General features: G+C 43.5%; 1 protein-coding gene across 1 annotated transcript; it reads right to left on the bottom strand.

Moving 5' to 3' along the window:
• Positions 1–568: 568 nt before the first annotated feature.
• Positions 569–2,947, bottom strand: LOC127159029 (GTPase IMAP family member 4-like). Its single transcript, XM_051101974.1, has 2 exons — positions 2,244–2,947; positions 569–2,035 (listed from the first exon to the last, which is right to left on the bottom strand). The coding sequence occupies exons 1-2, from the start codon at positions 2,665–2,667 to the stop codon at positions 858–860; spliced, it is 1,602 nt and encodes a 533-aa protein (XP_050957931.1). The 5' UTR covers positions 2,668–2,947; the 3' UTR covers positions 569–857.
• Positions 2,948–22,855: the final 19,908 nt, after the last annotated feature.

Genomic DNA, 22,855 nt, shown 5'->3' with positions numbered 1-22,855 from the left:
TCATCAGTAGAAAGAATCTAAAGGCTACACTCACCTTTGCTGAGAACCAGTGTTGCATGGACAGATGAGAACTCATCCAACATTCAACTTTAGTGAATAGAGCAAGTTTAATATTTTTGGGTCTGATGGAAAACATTATGTTCAGCTTCAAACTGGGGAAAGACTCAACCCCCAGTGCGTAAAGAAGTCAGTGAAAGGTGGAGGAGGAAATGTGTTTTTTATAGACTGTTCTATAATTTTGATCTCCACTGCAGAAAAGATATGTATTTTTTTTATCCCTTTTACTATACACAATTATTACTTAATTGAAGTCTTTACACTGTTATTGGATAGATCAAATTAAAACAGAGTTTACACATGCAACCCGGCAAAAATAATTAGTATGGATTTTAATCGATAACCAAACAGCAAAACTGATTAATCAGTTGACCTCTATATTTAACATATGTAAGTTGTTCCAAAATAAGACATTTAATATGCATTTAGTACAATAAAAAAAAAAAAAAAAAAAATATATATATATATATATATATATATATATATATATATATATAGAGAGAGAGAGAGAGAGAGAGAGAGAGAGAGAGAGAGAGAGAGAGCAAATACATTAAATACCAAAAAGCAACTTAAGTGCATTTATTAAGTGTATTCCAGGTTTATCTGAACTCTCTCGTCTTCATGTTTGAACTTTCTCTCCTAAGTCATCCCATATTGCCTGTACGTTTTCTTTATTACTCCATTTCTTCTCCTATTTTGTAATTTCTGTTGTTCCTCTTGTTCTTTCTTCAGATCCTTTCCCATCTTCTCTCTTGTTTCTCAGTGTCATTAATGTATCTTTTTTATACGGTTCTCTCTCTCTAAAGTCCTCTTCTCTTTCTCTCTTTATCATGATTCTCTCTTTCCTCCTCCATTGTCATGTTCATTCTCTCTATCTCTTGTTCAAGTCTCTGGTAATATTTATCCCATGTTTCCTGTTCTTTCTTTCTCTTTCTCTCATCCTCTTCTTCTCTTCTCTTTCTGTCTTTATCATGATTCTGTCTTTCTACCTCCATCCTCATCTTCATTCTGTCTATCTCTTGTTTAAGTCTCTGATAATTTTCACCCCACATTTCATGTTCTTTCTTTCTCCATTTCTCCTCCGCTTCTTCTCTTCTTTGTCTTTCCTGTTGTTTCTGTTTCTCCCATTCCTCTCGTTCTCTCTTCATCTCCTCTCGTATCTCTCTCTCTTGTTCCTCTCTTTCTTTAATGTCTCTTTTAGATTTTTCTTCTCTTCTCCTTCTCTCTTTGTCATGATCTTCCTCCATTTTCATTATCAACCCCTTTTTTTCTTCTTCATGTTTTATCATCAATTCTTCTTTTTCTCTGTTCAGTTGCTCCACTTTCTCCATCAGTATGTTCTTTTGTTGTTCTTGTATTTGTCTTTCCATCTCTCTGAATATCTTACATGAGTAGTAACTCCCTCCGTTTGCTTTCACCATGTTGTCTATCTTCTGCAGTAGATCAGTCACCTGTGTTTGGTCTCCAGTTTCATTATTGAACACAAGAAATCTGTTTCCACATGCTTCAGTCAGGTTTTTAAGAGTAGATCCAGGTTCTCCCAGATACTGTTCAATGATTTTGTTCTTCAGAAAGTCTCCTCTGGTGAAGAGCACTATGATATACTTTAATGAGTTTTCACCAAACGTACCTTGAATGATCTTTACTGATTTTTCCTCTTCTTCAGTGAATCGTCCTACTGGTATCAGTAAGAGAAACACATGTGGTCCAGGCAGGATCATGGAAATACAGTTGGTGATTTCTCTCTGGATCTCCTCTTTAGTCAGTTCAGTATCAAACAGTCCTGGAGTGTCGATCACAGTAATGCGTCTGCCGCTGATTTCAGCTGTTTCTCTCTGACACACTTTAGTTACAGATGTTTGAGAAATGTCTGCTTTAAATGCTTTTCTTCCTAAGATGGTGTTTCCAGTTGAACTCTTCCCAACTCCAGTTTTTCCCAGCAGCACAATCGTCAGTTCATCTTCTCTTTCTCTTGAGTCTAATGATAGATCAAAGAAAAGTTACATTTCAAATGAAGATTGTCAATTATTTAAATATCAGAGAATGATGTATGCAATTTATACTGAGAATTCATGTGCTATTGTTTCTTCTGATCTCTGCAAATAATGTTATTCTCTCACACATCTGTGTAGACTTTAGCAATTACAAAGAGTATGTTTAATCCATTTAGATTTTCCGATCATTACCTTGTGACTGAAACCATGTCTCTAATGGATGGATTTTCCTCTTCATTTCATCTGATTTCAGCAGTTTTTCCATCTGTGCTTCAAACAATGTCTCAGTGGAGAAACAAACACCACTATTTTTCTCAACAATCTGCTCCAGTTTCTCCATCAACACAGACACTTGTGTGTTCAGGTCAATGAACTGATGTCGTCCTCCAAAACTCTGAATGACAGACTGTGTTTCTTCATTCAGTTTTTCTGTCTGATGCTCTGAATTCTGCTTTATGAGGATCATGATGTGTTTGTTGATTCTTGAGCTAAATATTCTCTTTAATTTCTCCATTTCTGCTTTGTCTTCATTATTAAGTGGAGCATCAGGAATGATGATGATGAAAACATGAACTCCAGGATGACAGAGAGACACACAGCGGTGAGTCTGACGCATCACTTCCTCCTCTGAGAGCTGAGTGTTGAACAGAGCTGGAAGCTCCACCAGACTGATCAGACGTCCATGAAGCTCCACGTCTCTCCTCACACACTCTGAGCTGAGCTCTGATCTTCTCTCGCTCTGATTCAGGATCAGGTTTGATATGAAGGTTTTTAATTCTCTGTTACTCCCACACACAACCAGATTCAGATTTGCACCCTCTGGAACTGTGACAAAGGAATAAACTAGTCATAAAATAATCCTGCATTCACATCATGTCAGAATTACTTCAGTCAGGCAACGAAAAGCATTTACAAGCTGTGATCAGCAGCTATGGCAATGCTGTATAAATACATTTCTATTTGTACAGTACATTTATATCTAGAAACGTGTTATGTGTAAATTGAAAATTCACAGTTCACAACAGGAATGTGCTTGCTTGGCCCTTTGTTGTGATAAAAAGTAAAGCTTGTTTAGCTGAATTTAATTACAGTTTGTAAGATGGGTATAAGAGAGGTCGGTATACCATGGCAGCGGTCGCAGCAGCCCTCGAGTGAAGACCGAAGAGTATAAGACAGTGACTCTATATGCGTGACTCCACTGAGCGAGGACTCAGACAAGCGACATAAGTATTGCTTTTTATTCATCCCCTGACTATAACTTTTCACATTCTGTTACCATTACCACCCTCTTAAAACCAATTTTGTAATTGTTTTTTGACCCCCAGGTCCACTAGTTACCTTCTTGAATGAGTTAGATGTGTTATGCTCAAACTTCCCTGAAGATGATACAGTACTTCTCTAGTTATCCTTGGAGACTTAAATGTCCACCTACATAAACCTCAGGCTGCAGACTTTTACATTCTGCCTGCCTCTTTTGATCTCAAGCAGCTACTAACAAATTAGATAACCAACTGGACCTTATTTACACACAACACTGCTCCACTGATCTTGTGCTAGTTACTCCACTGCACATGTCAGATCACTTCCTGCTCACTTAAACTCAATATGGTTCCTGACATAACACATACAGTGCTTTGCTTTGAGTCTCACCTCTCAGATATGTCCTTAAAGGTATATTGGAGGAGTGAGATGTCCGAGTTACAACATCTAGCTACTGGGTTGCCTCAGGGCTCAGTTCTTGGACCAAGAACTATGTGGCATCACTAGGTTCTGTCATTTAAAACATGGCTTTCATATCACAGCTATTCTGATGACACTTCACTCTATTTCTCATTCCATAGCTGCTTGCATCTCAGCATGTCTAACAGACATTTTATGTTGGATGAAGAACCATCACCTTCAACTTAATCTTGATAAGACCGAACTGTTTGTGGTTTTAGCAAACCCATCACTTCATTACAACTTCAACATCCAGCTAGGCACATCAACCATAACTCCTTCAAGGACAGCCAGGAACCTTGGAGTTGTGATTGATGATCAGCTGAATTTCCCAGACCACATTGCTAAATCTACCAGATCCTGCCAATTTTCTTTATACAACATTAGGAAGATCAGGCCCTTTCTATCAGAACATGCTACACAACTCAAGCTCTTGTTCTATCCAGGCTGGACTATTGCAACACAGGTCTTCCAGCCAGTTTTATCAAACCTCTGCAATTAATCCAGAATGTGGCAGACAGAGTAGTCTTTAATGAGCCAAAAAGAACAGGTCACACTTCTGTTCATCAACTTTGCACAGGCTACCAATAACTGCTTGCATTAAATTCAAGGCATTGATGTTTGCCTACAAAACAACCACTGGCTCTGCACCTCAAGCTTGCTTTCTGCAAGTGAACAATGCATGCATACCGCTGTGAAAATTGCACTTACAGTTTAGAGAATGTTAAGACGGTTTCAAAAAATGAGGCAAAGTGGTTGAGAAAAACCACTTTTTATAAGTAAATATTCAATAAAGAGTCAGCCAGTAAAAACAAAACAACCATTACTTTTGTTAATTACACAAGTGCACAGCGCTGGAACTTTACTGTACATGGTTAAAAAAATAACACCCCAAAAATAACCAATAGGGAACATTCTGTATAAGTTATTTTTAGGTTCTGGAAACACTGAAGTTGAACAAATAAAACCTAAAAACTCTTCCTTGAAAGGTATTATTTGGTTCTACAAATAATGGTTCCTGACATGAACTGCACTGACATTATTTTTTTTTAAAGAAAAGACTGAAGTGTAGCGTTTGGGCCAATCAGACACACAATGGTTCATTTGATTCGCTAAATCAATGATTCATTAAATTAACAAATAATCACAGACCCCCTCGCCCAATCCACAACACTGTCTGCCGAGATGTCTCCAATGGCCCACTAGGCCCCTGGTTACCATGGACACCAGAATACCTCGGCCAGATCAGATAAACTTTACAACCTGCAAGTATGTAGAGAGAATCTCCCACACTACATTTCTCTATAGGAAAGACACAATGCCTATAGAAATGGACTCTTTCCTACTCATTCGCAGACAAACCTTTCTTTGACCTTCCTATCACACATAGCCCAGGTCATTGTGTACAGTATTACTGCATTGTATTCTAATTTTGTCTGTTGTATTTGTATTTGTCTTTCTACTGTTTTATGCATGTATTTTGATAGATGACTAGTAGTGTAACCCACCTATGTCATGCTTGGACTCTTTGAGTTCGTGTTTTAATGATCTAAAAGGTGGTGTAAATTAGATGTTGATACCTTTGCAACATATTAGTGTTTTAAGAAACCTTAGTAGTTTTTGCATCAACACCCAATCGAATTACATATGCAAAATACCATGCTCACAGACAAAGAGTCATAAACTTTCCCTTCAAAGGCGAAAGTTACCATTGGTTCGCGGACCTCCTGGAGGCACAGCCTCCAGAGAGCTTAAAGGCAAACGGTTGACCGCCTCCCTTGTTCTTGTTCTTCCTTCTTCTTCACTCTCTTCACTCGTGTGTAACATCTTCCGATTGCTGCCCGTGTGGAGGAACCCACGGGGAGCCGGAGCCGGCACAGGGCGTGCCCGGCGGGCCCGACAGGCCCAACATACAGAGCTGTGGCTCTCGACCACAAAGAGCCAGACAGTTTGACTTAACCCTGGAATTCATCTTCATGACTCGCCTCAGTCAGTCAGTGGTTCTTTTAGAACCTAAGAAGATGAGCTAGAACTCTTCAGGACTTTCCTAAGCACGCGCCAGGCCTTGCGGCCTTGTCTTTTCATTCCCCAAGGATCACAGGACTTCAGCTGAGTCCCTCTCAGCTCTTGGTTCTTCTTCACTTTCACATGGGAAGAAACTCCCAGTCACCATTGAGTCAGAACATCTTTGGAATTCATCACTCTTCAGACCCGGAGAAACGTGATTGCAATTCCAAAACCCACCACTGCTCCAAACCAAGACTTTCAGAGACTGCATTTGGACACTTGTTCGACGACCAAGGCAATGCAAGTATCGTACACTTAACTAAACATACAGAGGTTTAGTATAAGCTGTAGATAACACTGATGGTTTCACAGCAGGTGGTTAACTGACTCTTTCATAGCTTCATTTCCTTGTTTCTCTCTCTAACTGCTTCTCACTGACCATTCCCCCATGTATGAGTGACTTCATGTTTGTTTGTTTAGATTAGTTATGTGTTAGTCCTTCGTTAATAAACTATTGTGCACAAATTACATGAGTTTCACCACGGCAGGCACGGCTCCCACCAGCCAGATGATGCAGATCAGGATTTTGGTGTTTTGGATGGTGCATATTCGTGAATGATGTAGAGGGTAGCAGACGGCCACAAAGCGCTCAGTAGCCATGCCGGCCAGGTTTAGTGGTGTGTTCTTGTAGACAATGCCTCCAATGAAGATGATGATGCAGCAGACAGCAACATTAAAGCCTGGTAGTGTGTAAGAAAGCACAAACAAAGTCACAGTGAAAGACAGTGTAACCATGTCATTGATGATCAGCTGCATGTAGAGGATATAGCGGGGCTCTTGAGCAAAGACAGGGTTCTTGAAGAAAGTATAAACCAGCAAACTGTTAATACAATTGATAATGATACCAAACAAGACCACAGTGAAGTTTTTGAAAACAGCCTCTCCAAAAAAGTCTTTGCGTTTGTTCAATTCTGAACTGTTCATTTCACAATCGTGAAGATTTTTTTAACTAAATATCCTGTTAATTAAATGATATAGTTTAATATAATGATTTAAAGCTATAATTAGGAAAGCAATTTAAAGCAAAACAGAGACACACTGCAGTCGATGATGCTAAGGTGACATCAAGGAATCCAGAAGACTGATCTGTGTTGCCTACTGTTAAAAAGTCTGCACATCAAAAATATCAAGTGTGTTCCTCTGGAATATCTCTCTACGTTTTCTGTAGATGCACAAACTAAACATGATCTTATATTGTTGTTGAGTATGCAATTAGGGGGTTGCCATATTCTCATGTGCTTTATCGTAATGGTAATGTGACTCAATGTTAAGTCCCTTAGGTCAGAAAAACAAGGAGGTTGAAATAAACAACACTCAAAAACAAGTTAATCTTCTGGTTATTTTCAAATCTTAATTAGAAGATTTTCCCTAATTCTTTTTTCTTTCTTGTAAATTTTCCTTTATAAAAATCCTACTGTGTGTCAAACCATTCAGCTTTGACTATATTCACAAATGTCATGTAAATAAATGCAAACCATGCTTCTGATTTTGGGGGGAAAAAATCACCTCTCAAGTTACTAGACCAGGGGTCTTCAAACTTTGTCCTAAAGGGCCGGTCTCCTGCAGAGTTTAGGTCCAACCCTAATTAAACATACCTGAATCAGCTAATCAAGGTCTTACTAGGCATACTAGAAACTTCCAAGCAGGTGTGTTGAGGCAACTTGGAGCTAAACTCTTCAGGACACCAACCCTCCAGAACAGAGTTTGGAGACCCCTGTATTAGACCATGTATGAAACAAATAATTATGCAACTTACTAAACACTATGTAGCGTCTGGACCAATCAGACATACATTAATTGTTACATTTAACAAATAGTCTTTAAACACAACAGGCCAGCTACATGCTGGAGCTCTGGAGACAAACCCCCCCAAAGCAACTAACACCCCAAAAGGGCTCAGTTGCCAGGACAACGATCTGATACCACAGGTTTTATTGCTTCAAGGAATGCACATCTGCCCATGCTACATTTGCCATAGGAAAGACACAGTGCCTATAGAGATAGACTCCTTCCTATTCATTCACAGACAAACCTTTCTTTGACCTTCCTATCACACATAGCCCAGGTTATTGTGTACAGTATTACTGCAATGTATTTTAATTTTGTCTGTTGTATTTGTATTTGTCTTTCTACTGTTTTATGCATGTATTATGATAGATGACTAGTAGTATAACCCACCTATGTCATGCTTGGACTCTTTGAGTTCGTATTTTAATGATCTAAAAGATGGTGTAAATTAGATGTTGATACCTTTGCAACATGTTAGTGTTTTAAGAAACCTTAGTAGTTTTTGCATCAACACCCAATCGAATTACATATGCAGATTACCATGCTCACAGACAAAGAGTCCTAAACCTTCTCTCCAAAGGTGAAAGTTACCATTGATTCATGGACCTCCTGGAGGCACAGCCTCCAGAGAGTTTAAAGGCATCGACCCCTCTCTCTTCTCTCTCTCTTCACTTTCTCACTCGTCTGCAACGTCTTCCGATTGCTGCCCGTGTGGAGGAACCCACTGGGAGCCGGAGCCGGCACAGGGCGTGCCCGGCGGGCCCGACAGGCCCAACATACAGAGCTGTGGCTCTCGATCACAAAGAGCCAGACAGTTCGACCTAACCCTGGAATTCATCTTCATGACTCGCCTCAGTCAGTCAGTGGTTCTTGGAGAACCTAAGAAGATGAGCTAGAACTCTTCAGGACTTCCCTAAGCGTGCGTCAGGCCTTGCGGCCTTGTCTTTCCATTCCTCAAAGATCACAGGACTTCAGCTGGGTCCCTCTCAGCTCTTGGTTCTTCGTCACTTTTCACATGGGAAGAAACTCCCAGTCACCAACGAGTCAGGACATCTTTGGAATTCATCACTCTTCAGACCCGGAAGAACGTGATTGCAATTCCAAAACCACCACTGCTTCAAACCACCAAGACTTTCAGAGACTGCATTTGGACACTTGTTCGACGACCAAGGCAATGCAAGTATCGTACACTTAACTAAACATACAGAGGTTTAGTATAAGATGTAGACAGCACTGATGGTTTCACAGCAGGTGGTTAACTGACTTTTTTTCATAGCTTCATTTCCTTGTCTCTCTCTCTAACTGCTTCCCACTGACCATTCCCCCATGTATGAGTGATTTCATGTTTGTTTGTTTAGATTAGTTATGTGTTAGTCCTTCGTTAATAAACTATTGTGCACAAATTACATGAGTTTTGATTCTGATTCTGCCTTGCAAATTAATGTCCCTTTACGATTCCGATTCGAGCTACATGCTCTAATGCAATGGTACTTTAAGAAAGTTATTTTCTGTGGCCAAGAAAATATCATTTCTTAGAGTTGATTATACTGAATACTGAATTATACTGAAGATTATACTGAATGTTCGCTGAGCGAACAGATTAGTTGATGGAAAATTGATTCTGCTACAGTTACTACTGGCAGCTGATATAAGTAATTGTAATTAATCATAATTAATTGTAATTATTTATATACATTTCCCTTTGAGCTAAAATTCGCTACAACTACGTCGTCCTCATATCCATTGACCTTCAGTAATTGTTGGTTCTGAAAGTTTGGACAAAAATATTTTAAACCTGGAAGACCTGTCATTGTTGTTTTTATGTTTATCAATGTGTGTTCATGTAATGGAAGGGTTTCCAAGCATTTATGTCAGCCAAACCCCTTAAAATAAAATATTTACATGAAATACCCCCATAGGCGGAGGGTGAACCAACTCCAGCGTAAAGCTAAAGGTAGCCTATTGTTAATGTGTCATGTTCTCATCGGTTGTTCTAGTCTGTTTGTTCATTGGTTTGTTCATGTCATGTGACCCTTTCTATTTGATATAGCCCTCATGTTGGCATTGTCTCTTGCCGTGTATTAACGTAATATTCTTCCTGCTGTTGGTGAGTCTATGTTTATGTTCATGCCTTTTTTATTAATGCCAAGTTATGTCTGTTTCATTCAAGTCAAGTCAAGTCAAGTCATGGTTTGGATTAATGTTTGTTTGAATATCACATTTGGATTACAATAAAGCTGCACTTAGGTTCATCTCATTCAACTCGCCTCCAGTGGATCATTATCGTTACACAGATATGGGTGTCATGTAGGCTAATAAAATATTTTAGTAGGATTGAATTTGTATTTTACATGATCACAATTTAACCCTCTGGTGCCTGGGGGTGTTTTGGGGGCCTGGAGAAGTTTTGATATGCTCTGAAATTTGTGCTTTTTTCAGTTGCAAACTGTGCTAAAATAATATGTAAACAGCATGTATGTACATGATTGTGTTTTTGAGAAAGCAATGTTTATGCGTGATTAGTGAAAAACGTACTCGGTTACTAACGAAATCTCGGTTCCCTGAGATACAGGAACAAGTACTGTGTCTGCTAAGATGCTATGGAAAAATTCCTTTTTCTCTGATGACTGAAGCCTTTTTCGGGCAGGGCCATCTGGCTATATAAACACGCATTTCGCCATAGGATCCACAGGTTGCTTTGACTGAAGCAGTGACTGAGTCATGCAGCTACATAGCACAGCCAGCAACGCAGTACTCGTTCCTGTACCCGAGTACGTTCCCTATCAATATTTCACTCATACTGCATTTGCTAAGACACTATAGGGAACCAGTACAATCCCGTCATGCTATGCTAGAGGAACGACTAATAATTGATCTCGCCCAAAGCACCAGAGGAGCTTATTTTGCAGGGAAACCCACAGGAAACAATAGGACCAAACTCACAGAGGATGGCCCAGCCTAAGTAATCATCCCAAGGAAATTGTACAGCCTCCGAACTTGACTGAGTGCCAAGAGCATACAGAAAGGAAGCAACTGCCCAGTACTGGCTTTGTCAAGAGTGAGGCCATCTTAAGCAGAGAGGACCCTACGCAAATTTCTGCAATGGACACACCGTTAAACCAAACCCAGGACGAGCCGACGCCTCTAGTCAAGTGGGCTCTGACTCCCATGGATCATTTTAGGCGCAAAGAGGAGTATGCCAGCATAATAGTGCCCGAATTTGAGGCAGGCAGGGCTCACAGGGAGCGCCTGCAGGTCCCCCATACGTTTTACCAATGCTAACACCAGTAGTAGAGCGGTTTTCAACATCAGAGGGCGGAGGTCAGAAGCGCCTCAAAGAGAGGGGCTCTTCAGGGCCCTCATCACTGTGGGCAAATCCCATGAAGGGACGGTAATGGGGTGAGGCGGGTTGAGCCTCCTAGATCTCTTCAAAAAAGAACAACTAGGTTGTTCCTGCCCACTGACTGGCCAGCTATAGGAGCATGAGAGCTGCTATGGTTGCTACATAGACCTTGAGCGTGGAAGGGGAACGACCCTTATCCAACAGCTTTTGCAGGAAGGACAATATTAGAGATATGGCACAGGAAATTGGGTCTGCGGCACGGGCTGCACAGCAGGCGGAGAAGACAGGGCGAGAGGCTCCAACTTTAAATGAGGCCAGGAGCTGCTGAATAGCCAGTGTCGTTCTGGCACGACTACGGCCCTTATTTGGGTTGAGTCGAGAACTGTTCCCAGGAACGATATCTATTGGCTGGGAGACAGCACACTCTTGGCAAAACTGACCCTGAGTCCCAGGCAAACCAAGTGGATCTGTGAGATAATAGCTCATCCTCGGACTGGGCCAGGATGAGCCAGTCATCGAGGTAATTCAGAATGCGGATTTCAAACGATTTATGTGCCAACCACGATGCACCTCTGTCCAAGCTCCATGGACTGAGCGTCCTTGATAGACAGCCCTCCAGCCCGTAAGGGATGTGTCCATCTTGACTGTCTTGCGAGAACAGAACACCCCCAGCTGAACTCCCTCCTGAAGGAAATGGGGTCTCATCCACAGGTGTGCGCAATCAGAACTCCAGTGATGCGGAACGAGTGGGCGGTGCTGTGGGTGAGGTGGCAAATGGAGGTGGCTGTGATGAATGCCTGACATTACCCTCCTCCTCTAGGGGCAGCTCCCGACGCCCTAACACGACGCCAATGGTGGCTGCGACTGCAAGGGGCTGGGCGATCCGGGTGGCTGTAATGGAATTCCAGCAAGAGCAATGCGTCCAGTACATCATCTCGATTCACCCAGGATCTTTGCTCCGGGCCGTACCCCTCCCAGTCAACGAGGTATTCCAGGCGGCCCCCTCAACGCCGTGAATCCGTACTGCCCGCTGGAGATGATGGTGTGCTGAGTCCCACACTCTCTCGCTCTCTCGAAACCAGTGGTCAGCAGCTGGAACATTAGAGGGTAACAGCAGAGGCTGATACCCGAGTACGCACTGGAAAGGTGTTAGGCCGGGGGCGCAGGGAGTTTTGTGCGTACTCGGCCCACGGGAGGAACCTGCTCCAGCTGTGTTGGTCGTCATGGCAGTATGCCCGGAGGTAACGTCCCAGCTCCTGGATCTTCCTCTCAGTCTGGCCATTAGTCTGTGGGTGGTAACTGGAGGAAAGGTTAACAGACACACCAAGCAGCTTAAAGAAAGCTTTCCAGACATGAGAGATGAATTGAGGACCCCGGTCCGACACAATCTCCTCCGGGAGACCGAAATGTTGGAAGACCTGGTGGAACAGCTGTTCAGCAGTTTCCATTGCCGTGGGTAGTCCTCTCAAAGGAACTAATTTACAGGATTTAGAGAAATTATCTACAATAACTAGGACACAAGTGTTACCTTCTGAGTTAGGTAGGTCAGGGATGAAGTCTACTCCAAGATGGGACCAGGGCCTCTGTGGGATAGGTAGTGGAACCAGCTTTCCTGTAGGGAGTTGACGGGGAGAGTTAGACTTGGCACAGACTGAGCAGCTTTGGATGTACCTGATGGTATCACGGTGCATATTGGGCCACCAGTAACGAGATTGTAGGAGCGAGAGGCTCCTTCTGCTGCCTGGGTGTCCAGAGCCCGGAGAGTTGTGAGCTGGGCCCAGAAGGGTTTGACGTTCGGAGCGAGGCACGTAGGTTCTCCCTTCAGGGCAATCCGGCGGAGCTGGCTCCTGGAGGGTGGCTTGCTGAATTTCCCGGTCCAGATCCCAGATGATGGGGCTTACGATCAAGTTGGAGGGAATTATGGGTTCGGGTTCTGAAGGTGCCTCTGGAGAGAATTGCCGTGAGAGAGCATCCGCGGTGACATTCTTCGATCCAGGTCTGTAGGTGATGATGAAATTGAATCGTGTCAGGAAAAGTGCCCAACGGGCCTGTCGAGGGTTTAGTCGTCGGGCTTCCCTTAGGTACTGCAGGTTCTTGTGATTGGTGATGATGGTCTGGCGCCTGGCGCTCCGGGATGGACAGAGGATATATTTTTCCCTTAGGTAGTTGAGCTTCAGGCAGCAGTTCAATGGCGCAGTCCCATGGCCGATGTGGTGGAAGATGGGTGGCTGCTTGTTTACTGAATACATCCTGGAAAGCCATATACTCCGCCAGGATTTCTGGAGGGAACTCAGGTTCGGGACTTTCAACCTGGGTAGATAACAGATGAATCGGAACGGGTGGTGGTCTTGGGATGTTGGAAAGGCATTGTTCATAGCAGGGATCACTCCAGCTGGTGATGTCACAGGGATCCCAGTGGAGTTCGGGGAGATGTTGCGGTAGCCACCGGCATCCCAGGATGATACTTAAGGTAGAATCCTCCAGTACCAGGAACCGAATTCTCTCAGAATGAAACAGTTCAACTTGAAGAGTGATGAAGGGTGATGAATGACGGATCCTCCTACGCCCGAGTGGTTTTCCCTGAATGGTTTTTACGGCATATTCGTGAGAATGACGGCGTGACAGTTGAAGTTGGTTTAGACATTTCCTGTGCGATTAAGTTGCAGGAGGATCCTGAGTCAACCAAAGCAGAGACAGACAGCAAATGTTCAGCAGTAGGAAGTACTACAGGTAATAATGTAAAATGAGCAGTTTCAACGTCAGATTGTATGGTATTCACCACTGGGCGTGGGGGTTGGACTGGACAGTTGCGGATGAGATGACCTTGATGACCACAGTATAAACATAATCCCAATGCGATACGGCGATTTCGTTCAGTACGTGAGAGGCGAGTAGAGTCCACTTGCATTGGTTCTGGTACTGGGGAGCAAGCAGCCACCGAAGCGGACTGAGGAGTGGTTACTGGAGGCTGGCAGGTGGCTAGTCGCTGGGAAACATGGGTGGTTTGTTGTAGGAAGGACTCCAACCCAGTGGAGTCGTCATACAGCGCCATGGCGGCACGAATTTCCGGGTTGAGTCCTAGACGATAGGTGCCGAGGAACAGCTTGTTGAAGACGGAACAGCTGATCGGAAGTGGTTAGCGTGTCTGTAGCGGTGCTGAAAACTTCGGAAAAGTGCTCGGTGAATTGTTCAAAAGAATTAATTATGGGATTGTTTGAATTCCAAATAGCTTTTGCCCATTGGAGGGATGCGGGATGCAGAATGCAAGGAGTAAGTGGTATTCAAGTTTCTTATCTGATAGTCTTTGTGTTGATGAGTGAATATAAGTCCAGGCGGAAGAGCAGAGAGGCAGTAGCACACACCGGAGATTCCTTGAGGAAGTAGCATGAGGTCTGGGGCTAGCGAAGGGGATGTGAACGGTAGACCAGACAATGACTGAATGAGGGAGAAAGTCTTTTATAGGGCGGTGGTAATTGGGTGCAGGTGTGCGCAATCAGAACTCCGGTGATGCGGAACGAGTGGGCAGTGCTGTAGGTGAGGTGGCAGATGGAGGTGGCTGTGGTGAATGCCTGACAATTAGCTTTACCACAGATTAGTCTTGAATTTGGAATCCAAGTTACACACGTTTCAAAATACTTTCATAAAATGTACAACATATATAGTTATACTATACATTATAAAACAATAATCACATACCTGCATTAATGAAAACAATCCAGATCTCACAGAGGGCCAATTCAGTGCTACATCAGCTCACAATCATTCATGATTCTTTGTAAATCACAAAACAGTCTGTACTCTCTGTACTACTCCCCAATGGAATATTACACTAATACATGTGAATATTTATCATCTTTTTAGCATTGCAGTCTGTCACTCATGTAATGGCAGTCAATGGGATCCATTTTGGAAATTCAAACTCACGGGCACCATAAAAGTCCACTATATGGAGAACATTCCTGAAATGTTTTCCTCAAAAAACATAATTTCTTTATGACTGAAGAAAGAAAGACATGAACATCTTGGATGACAAGGGGGTGAGTAAATTATCTGTATGTTTTTGTTCTGAAAGTGAACTTCTCCTTTAATAGCTCAGGACAAGTACATTTATCCAAGTACTACTTTCTCTTTTCCTTCTAGGTACGAGCATAGGCTCTGGCTCTGTTTGCAAGATTTTACTAAAAGCCTCATTACTCTCGAATCATAAAACATTACCAATTTCCTCCCTCTTAGCTCTAGTACCACTTTCAGTTTCAACAATGGGTGTTTCTTGTCTTTCCAGGGTAGCATTAAAAACTGGTGCTTTCCTTGGACATTGGACCTCTTCCACCAGCACACACTCTACGTCCAGTGGCGACACCTCTTTTTCCAAGAATGAGGTAGGTTTTTCCCTTAACAGGTGGTTTTCTGAATCCTTGGTGCTGGCACCGGACCCTTTTAATCTGTCCTCTTTCTATTGGCATACATCGATCCCTGGGCCTCTGGCACTTTATACATGGAGGACGACCATATGTCTTGGAGGTCGTTTGTTCCTCTCTGGAGGTCAGTAATGGAGGTACACATACTGTCCAACCTCCACTGTTGGACAATACACTTTCTCTTCTTTCTGTGTCACTCTGTCAGCTGCTTTTCTTTCAGCATACTCTTTTGTCTGTAGATGTGCATCCCAGAGTCTTTCCTTGTGCATGGTCTAATCGGATTCAATGATCTATGCTTAGCTATGCTAAAAGTGCTACCGCCAGTACCAGGAGATCGGCTGAACGGATTCGAAAATGGTAAAACTCAACTGTTTAACTTTAGGGGAGTTGAAAAATGAGCCTGTTTTCAAAAAAAAAGTGGAGTGTTCCTTTAACCACAGGGTCCGTGCTCACTCCATTGTGCTGAGACACAATGTCCAAGAAACCTGACCTCCGACTGCAGGAAATGCCAGCCTCTCAGCCTTTTGAAAAGTCTTACCAGTTTCCACACTAACAAATTGTCTAGGAGGTCACCAGGTCAATGATAATTATCTGCATAAAGTGCTGAAACATTGTGGATGCGTTGCAAAGCCCAAAGGACATACAGTGATAATCATATAGCCTGACAGGGTAATAAATGCAGTCTTGTGGCAGTCTTTCTCATGTACAGACATTTAGGCCCAATCCCATTTCTACCCCTTACCCCTATACCTTCAACCAGAAGAGATTTGAGACACACCTACCCCTGTAGGGGTAGATAGCGCCTTCAAACAAAGATATTTCAGGACCACTCTTCAAACAAAAAGGTATGAGAATTATCTCAGCATACACGACTCTAATGCACACCAGCACACCAGTATTGGTGTACAGTACAGTACGCAGGTGTGTGTTTTGTAGGAGCTAGACGACATATAATGATGTGTAACAGCATAGTAGTGGTGTGCCATTTCTTAGGGGACTATTTTTACCCCAACCCCTTGACACTCTGTTTCAAGGGACAAAGGGAAGAAGTGGGTGTAGGAGTAGGGGTAGGTGAAGGGGTATGAATGAATGAATGCCTTTTATTGTCACTGTACACATATACAATGTACATTATATACATGTACGATGAGATTAAGAGCATCTCACTACTCAGTGCAACATGTAAAAGATATTTTACAATACAACATAACAAAAGTTACAGTAAATAAAGTAACATAGTAGTGCAAATAGGGGATAGAGGGGGGGTAGAATGAGATGGAATAAACAGTTTCTATAATAGCGCAAGAGAGATTTACAATAAAATTGCACAGCAATTGTAAAAGTTATTGCACATTGATAAATATATTCAAGGTAGATATTCACATTCAACTGTCAAAAATAATATTGCACAATGAAATGTATAATGCATAAGTCCAGTGTAATTCGAGTCAGCCCGTGTATATGCATGTGTGAGGTCAATGCAAGTGTAAATTAAGAATGGTAATGGCTATTGGGAAAAAAACTATTTTTAAATCTATTTGTCTTAGCTCTGATGCACCTGTAGCGCCTTCCTGGGGGTAACAGGTTAAACAGATCGGAAGCAGGGTGTGAACTGTCCTTAATTATGTTCTCAGCTCTGCTGAGGCAGCGGGAGGTGTAAATGTCCAGCAGGGTGGGGAGAGGGCAGCCAATGATCTGTTGTGCTGCTTTGACTACCCTCTGAAGCCTCTCTCTGTCTGCCATGGTGCAGCTACCATACCATACAGTAATGCAGTATGTCAGCGGACTCTCAATGGACGCACGGTAGAAGGTCAGCAACAGGCTGGAGCCCAGATTGTGCTTCCTGAGAACTCTCAGGAAGTAAAGTCTCTGCTGGGCCTTCTTAATAATTGCTGTGGTGTTCACTGTCCATGAGATGTTGTCCGAGATGAAGACACCAAGAAACCGGAAAGTATGGACTCTCTCCACACACTCGCCATTGATGTAGAGTGGGGCTAAGTCGGTGCTGTGCCTCCTGAAGTCAACAATGATCTCTTTGGTTTTCTTGGTGTTCAGAGCTAGGTTATTCTCTGAGCACCAGGTTGCCAGCTTCAGGACCTCCTTCCTGTACGGTACTTCATCACCTCTCGAAATGAGTCCAACCACTGTGGTGTCATCAGTAAATTTCACAATAAGGTTACTGTCATAGGATGCACTCCAGTCATGGGTGTAGAGACAGTACAGGAAGGGGCTCAGCACACAGCCCTGTGGAGAGCCGATGTTCAGCGTGCGGGTGGACGACAAGTGAGAGCCAAGTCTCACAATCTGGGACCGGTTAGTAAGAAAGTCTTTTATCCAGGCACATGTGAGAGAAGGGAGGCCAAGAATGTCCAGTTTGTTAAAGAGTATGCCTGGAATTATTGTATTGAAAGCTGAGCTGTAATCCACGAAGAGCATCCGAGCATAGCTCTGCTGCTGCTCCAGGTGGCCCAGCACAGCATGGAGGGCTAAGGCGATAGCATCCTCTGTGGATCTTTTTGTGCGATATGCGATATGGTGGGGGTCGAAATTTGTGGGAAGATATTCCTTGATGTGACGAAGAACCAGTCTCTCAAAGCACTTCATGATTACTGGGGTGAGGGCCACAGGACGATAATCGTTCAGGCTGGTGATGGGAGACTTCTTCGGTACTGGAATGATTATGGCAGACTTTAAACAGGATGGGATGACTGCCTGGGCTAAGGAGAGGTTAAAGATTGCAGTAAAGATGAGGGCAAGCTGGGGGGGAAAAGCCCTCAGCACCTTGCCAGGTACTCCATCTGGGCCAGCTGCTTTCCTGGGGTTCACTGCTAGGAGCACCCGTCTGACATCTTGCTCTGTAACAGTGAGTGGATTGGTGCAGGAACCAGATGAGGGTGGTGGTTGGAGTGGGAGCAGGGCTGGAGTAGATGAGTGCTGTTGTTGTTCTTCTTCAAAGCGGGCAAAGAAGCTATTCAGCTCCTCTGCCAGCGGCACACTCAGGTCTCCTGTTGTCACATGACAATCTTTGTAGTTAATGATGTCACGAATGCCCTGCCACACCTCTCGTGTATTATTGCTGGACAGATGGGACTCTAATCTCCTCTTATGGTCCGTCTTGGCTTTTTTGATACCTTTTTTCAGGTCGGCTGGGGCAGCTCTGTACAGGGCTCTGTCGCCTGACCTGAAGGCAGCATCGTGGGCTTTGAGGAGTCTATGGACCTGGCTGGTCATCCAGGGTTTCTGATTTGAAAAAACACTGATGTTTTTATCCAGAGTCACATTCCCAATGCAGAACTTGATGTAGTCTAGCACCGTTCCTGTGAATGTTTCCAGATCCTGATGTTTAAACATGTCCCAGTCAGTCTGTTTGAAACAGTCCTGCAGTCTAAAGAGTGCATTGTCAGGCCAAATCGTTACAGATTTTGTAGTGGGCCTGTTGCTGCGAATGAGGGGGGTGTAGGCTGGGGAGAGCAAGAGGGAAAGATGGTCTGACCGGCCGAGGTGAGGGAGGGGTATGGCTCTGTAAGCGTGCTTGATATTAGAATAAACATGATCCAGAGTATTCTCTTCTCTAGTCGAACACTTCACATGCTGATAAAATTTTGGGAGTACAGACTTCAGATTGGCCTTATTAAAGTTTCCTGCAATTATATGAACACCATCAGGGAGGGCCCGCTGATGTTCATTCATGGTGTTTAGCAGGAGCGAGAGGGCAATGTTTACTTTTGCATTGGGCGGGATGTACACAGCCGTAACGATCACAACAGTTAATTCTCTCGGTAAGAAAAAAGGCCGGCATCTTACAGACATGTACTCAAGGTCCGGGGAACAATGTTTTCCAATAATTGTCCCGTTATTGCACCAGTTGTCATGTACATAAACACAGAGCCCCCCTCCTCTGCTCTTACCAGAGTCCTTTGTTCTGTCCCAACGTAGCAGAGTGTGACCTGCTAGCTGCATGCTAGCGTCGGGTATATCCGGGTGTAGCCAGGTTTCTGTTATGATCAATAAACAGCAGTCTCGAACATATCGATTTCCAGGAAGTTTTAGTTCTAAATAGTCCGTTTTGTTTACCAGGGATCTGGCGTTGGTGAGATACAGACTCGGCAGAGGTGGCTTGTACGGTTGTTTTCTTAGCCTTAGCATAACACCAGACCTACAGCCTCGTCTCTGCTTCCTCTCCCTCCTCCGTCTGCGCCGCCTCCTAGAGCTGACAACAATCCACGGAGAACCCGCTGGTCTCGCTATCTCGTCAGGGATATTATGTGCGTGATGAAAAACCCTAGATATCGATGTCTGGTGTTGTTTTCCGATATCTATGAGGTCCTGACGTGTATAGTGTGCATTCGCGTAACCGCCATTGCACAGACAAACAACAAAAACGTATAAAAACAACAAAAAAGAGCACCAAAAAGGAGAGCCATGAGCCGCTGCGACCGACCATCGCGCCGCCAAAACAGGATGTGACATCATCAGAAATCAACAAAATAGAATTGGGATTGGGCCTTGGTGATACCCATTGGCAAGGTCTATTTTAAAAAATATATATATATCTGCTCCATCCAACAGGCTCTCGTTTTTGCGTGGTAATGAGAAAGCACCACATCTGGTCTTAGTATTTAATTTCCTGTAGTCCACACAAAGTCTGACACTCCAATCAGCCAGGAACTGGTTTGTGTATGACACCTCTTCTGAGCAACTTGGGATTATTCTGCCTGACTTCTTTGAGATGGTTCAGAGCTATGCGTCAGTAGGACTGAGAGACTGCTGTGTCATCCACCAAAAATATCTCATGTCCCACCTTTCCCATGAGATAGATCGTCTTCAAAGGCTGCAAACACATTGGCATACTTCTTTAGAAGTACACTTAGTTCTCCCTGTTGCTCTGGCGTACCTCCTATCTGCAGTCCATCTAGCAGATGACCCATGTCAAAGAAAGTGTCTTGTTTAACTTCCTGATCAACAAACATGCAACGAAACCTCTCTAAACTGTCAGATACTGTTACTACCTGAATGGATGCTCCAGCTTAATTTAAAGAAGAAGCACTCTGGCCTATTTCAGCACTCAGAGTGGCTCTTCACGTGCTTCGTAGGCCATTGGTGGCTTGGGCCTCATAATTGGATCATGCTTATAGGAGCCCTTATTACAGGTGCTCCAGGACTGGGCTTGCAGAGCAGCTTCGTTCTGCTTTTGCTTATATCAGGGTACTATTGGATGCATGCCCCATATGCATAGCAATGCGGCAGGAGAAACCGTTCAATAGAGAACGATCCAGTTACTAATGTAAACTCGGTTCCCTGAGATAAGGGAATGAGCATGGCGTAACCTGCTGTGCTATAAGGCTACATGCGAGTTAATGACTGTCACTATCAATAAAACAAATCTAATGAAATGGCACTCAGAGCTGACTTATATGTGAATATGTGTCCATTTATACCGAAAGTGCCAACCATTCAAAAATCCAGTCCAAACATAAACCCATGCAACTTGGTTTTGCTAAGCTTACTAAGGAAGAGAGGGTATGATGCCACAGGCACAACCTCTGCTACTACTGTGGAAAGACAGGCCATCACAGCGTCATTTGTCCTCACAAAGCCCCAAAGACCACCAATGCAACCTAATTTCGTGTTTCCTGTCCGAATTGCTATTGAAAACACTTTTCTCAATTTCACAGTATTGTGAAATTCAGACCTCACTGAGACCTCATCAGCAAATTCAACCTTCCCACTCAGCCATGCATTCCACCCATGAAAATCAGCACTGTGAAAAATAAATTCACTGGAGATGGCATCACTCAACAGACTCTTCCCATGCAACTCCACATTGTACTGTTTCACCAAAAAGCCATCTCCTTTTGTGTGATTGAGCCACAACATCATCCAGGTTATCTGTTCACAACCCTGTCATCTCATGGAATCAAGGAGAACTCACTCAGTGGTCACAATTCTGCCACTCTCATTGTATGAACACCATGTTCATGAACCCATGTCTCACCACTAGCATTGAAAGCCCTGACAGTAAGCAATATAGTCATTCCTTTCTGATAGCATGACTTTCCAAAAAGTGCACACAAGCCACGAATACATTGAGGGAGTTCCAAACTCCAGCTTCATCTGTTCCTCCACATCTCCTGTTGCTGCTGTTTTTGTTTTTTGTTTTTTTGTTTTTTTGTAGAGAAGAAAGAGGGGGCGTACATCCCCCTCCCTCCGTTCTGATACCACTGCCATTAGTACCTGCGGCTCTAGAACAGCTCTGTGAAGCCAATATCTACACCAAGTTGGACCTCCGGAGCACATACAACCTAATCCAGATCCAAGAGGGGAACAAATGGAAAGTTTCTCACCACTAGGGGGCACTACGAGTACCAAGTGATGCTGTATGGGCTGGCCAATGCACTGGTGGTGTTCCAGTCCTTCATCGATTAGATCTTGAGAGACACTCTGAATCAGTATGTTGTCACTGACATTGATGACATCCTCATTTATTCAAAGTATGAACACATCAATCATGTTGAAACTGTCTTGTCAAGGTTGCTAGATAACCAACTGTACGTGAAGGCCAAAAAGTGTTAATTAGTCATCAGGAGGTTGAAATGGATGACTCAAAAGTGAAAGCAGTCACAGAATTTCCTCAGCCTACCACTGTCAAAGACCTTCAGAAATTCCTTGGGTTTGCCAACTTCTACCAACAGTTTACCCACAATTATAGCCTTATTGCTGCATCCTTGACATTACTGCTGAAAGGTAAACCCATGCTTTCACTAACCTGAAGAATAATTGCACCACAGTCCCCATTCTCAGGCATTCTGATCCCAACCTGCCTTTCATAGTGGAGGTCGATGCTTCTGATAATGCTATCGGGGCAGTCCATAAACTCATGCCTGCAAAAAAAAATAAAAAAAAACTCTGTGAACAGAACGGGGTGCCAATGGTGGATCCACCAGTTTTGGTGTTCACTGACAAATGCCTGTCGAGCTGCATGGTGCTTGGCCCGGCACAGTGCAAGCTCAACATCACAGCCTCAGGATCACCCTTATGGAGTTTGTTTCTGATGGTTTAAGCAGAAACATGCACACCAATAGCCTGCTGGAAGTCATTTTGGAGGGCACTGGCATTGCTCCTCCTTTTTCTCCTTGCACAAAGGAGCAGATAAAAGCTGTACAGGGTCATCTTGTGTAAAAGCCAATCTCCTGGTATCTCCTCCATGCTCTTGAGACTGTGTTGGGAGACACACCAAACAGGAGGCAAACTATGGTGCCCCAAGTTTGAACTTCCAAAATGCTGCTTAAATGCGGCTTCAAACGATCCCAAATGCGGTTGTAAACAATCCCCAGGAAGAAGGGTCTTATCTACTCAAACGATCAGTTATTTTCATAAAAATAATACAATATACTTTTTAATCTCAAATGCTCGTCTTGTCTTGATCTGCCTGAACTCTGCTTATTCTGGCTCAAGACAGTTAGGGTATG

Source organism: Labeo rohita, unplaced genomic scaffold (genome assembly GCF_022985175.1).
Source record: "Labeo rohita strain BAU-BD-2019 unplaced genomic scaffold, IGBB_LRoh.1.0 scaffold_186, whole genome shotgun sequence".
Classification (NCBI taxonomy): Eukaryota; Metazoa; Chordata; class Actinopteri; order Cypriniformes; family Cyprinidae; genus Labeo; species Labeo rohita.
The sequence above is the reverse complement of the archived record's forward strand: the minus strand, read 5'-3'. Positions and strand labels throughout refer to the sequence as shown.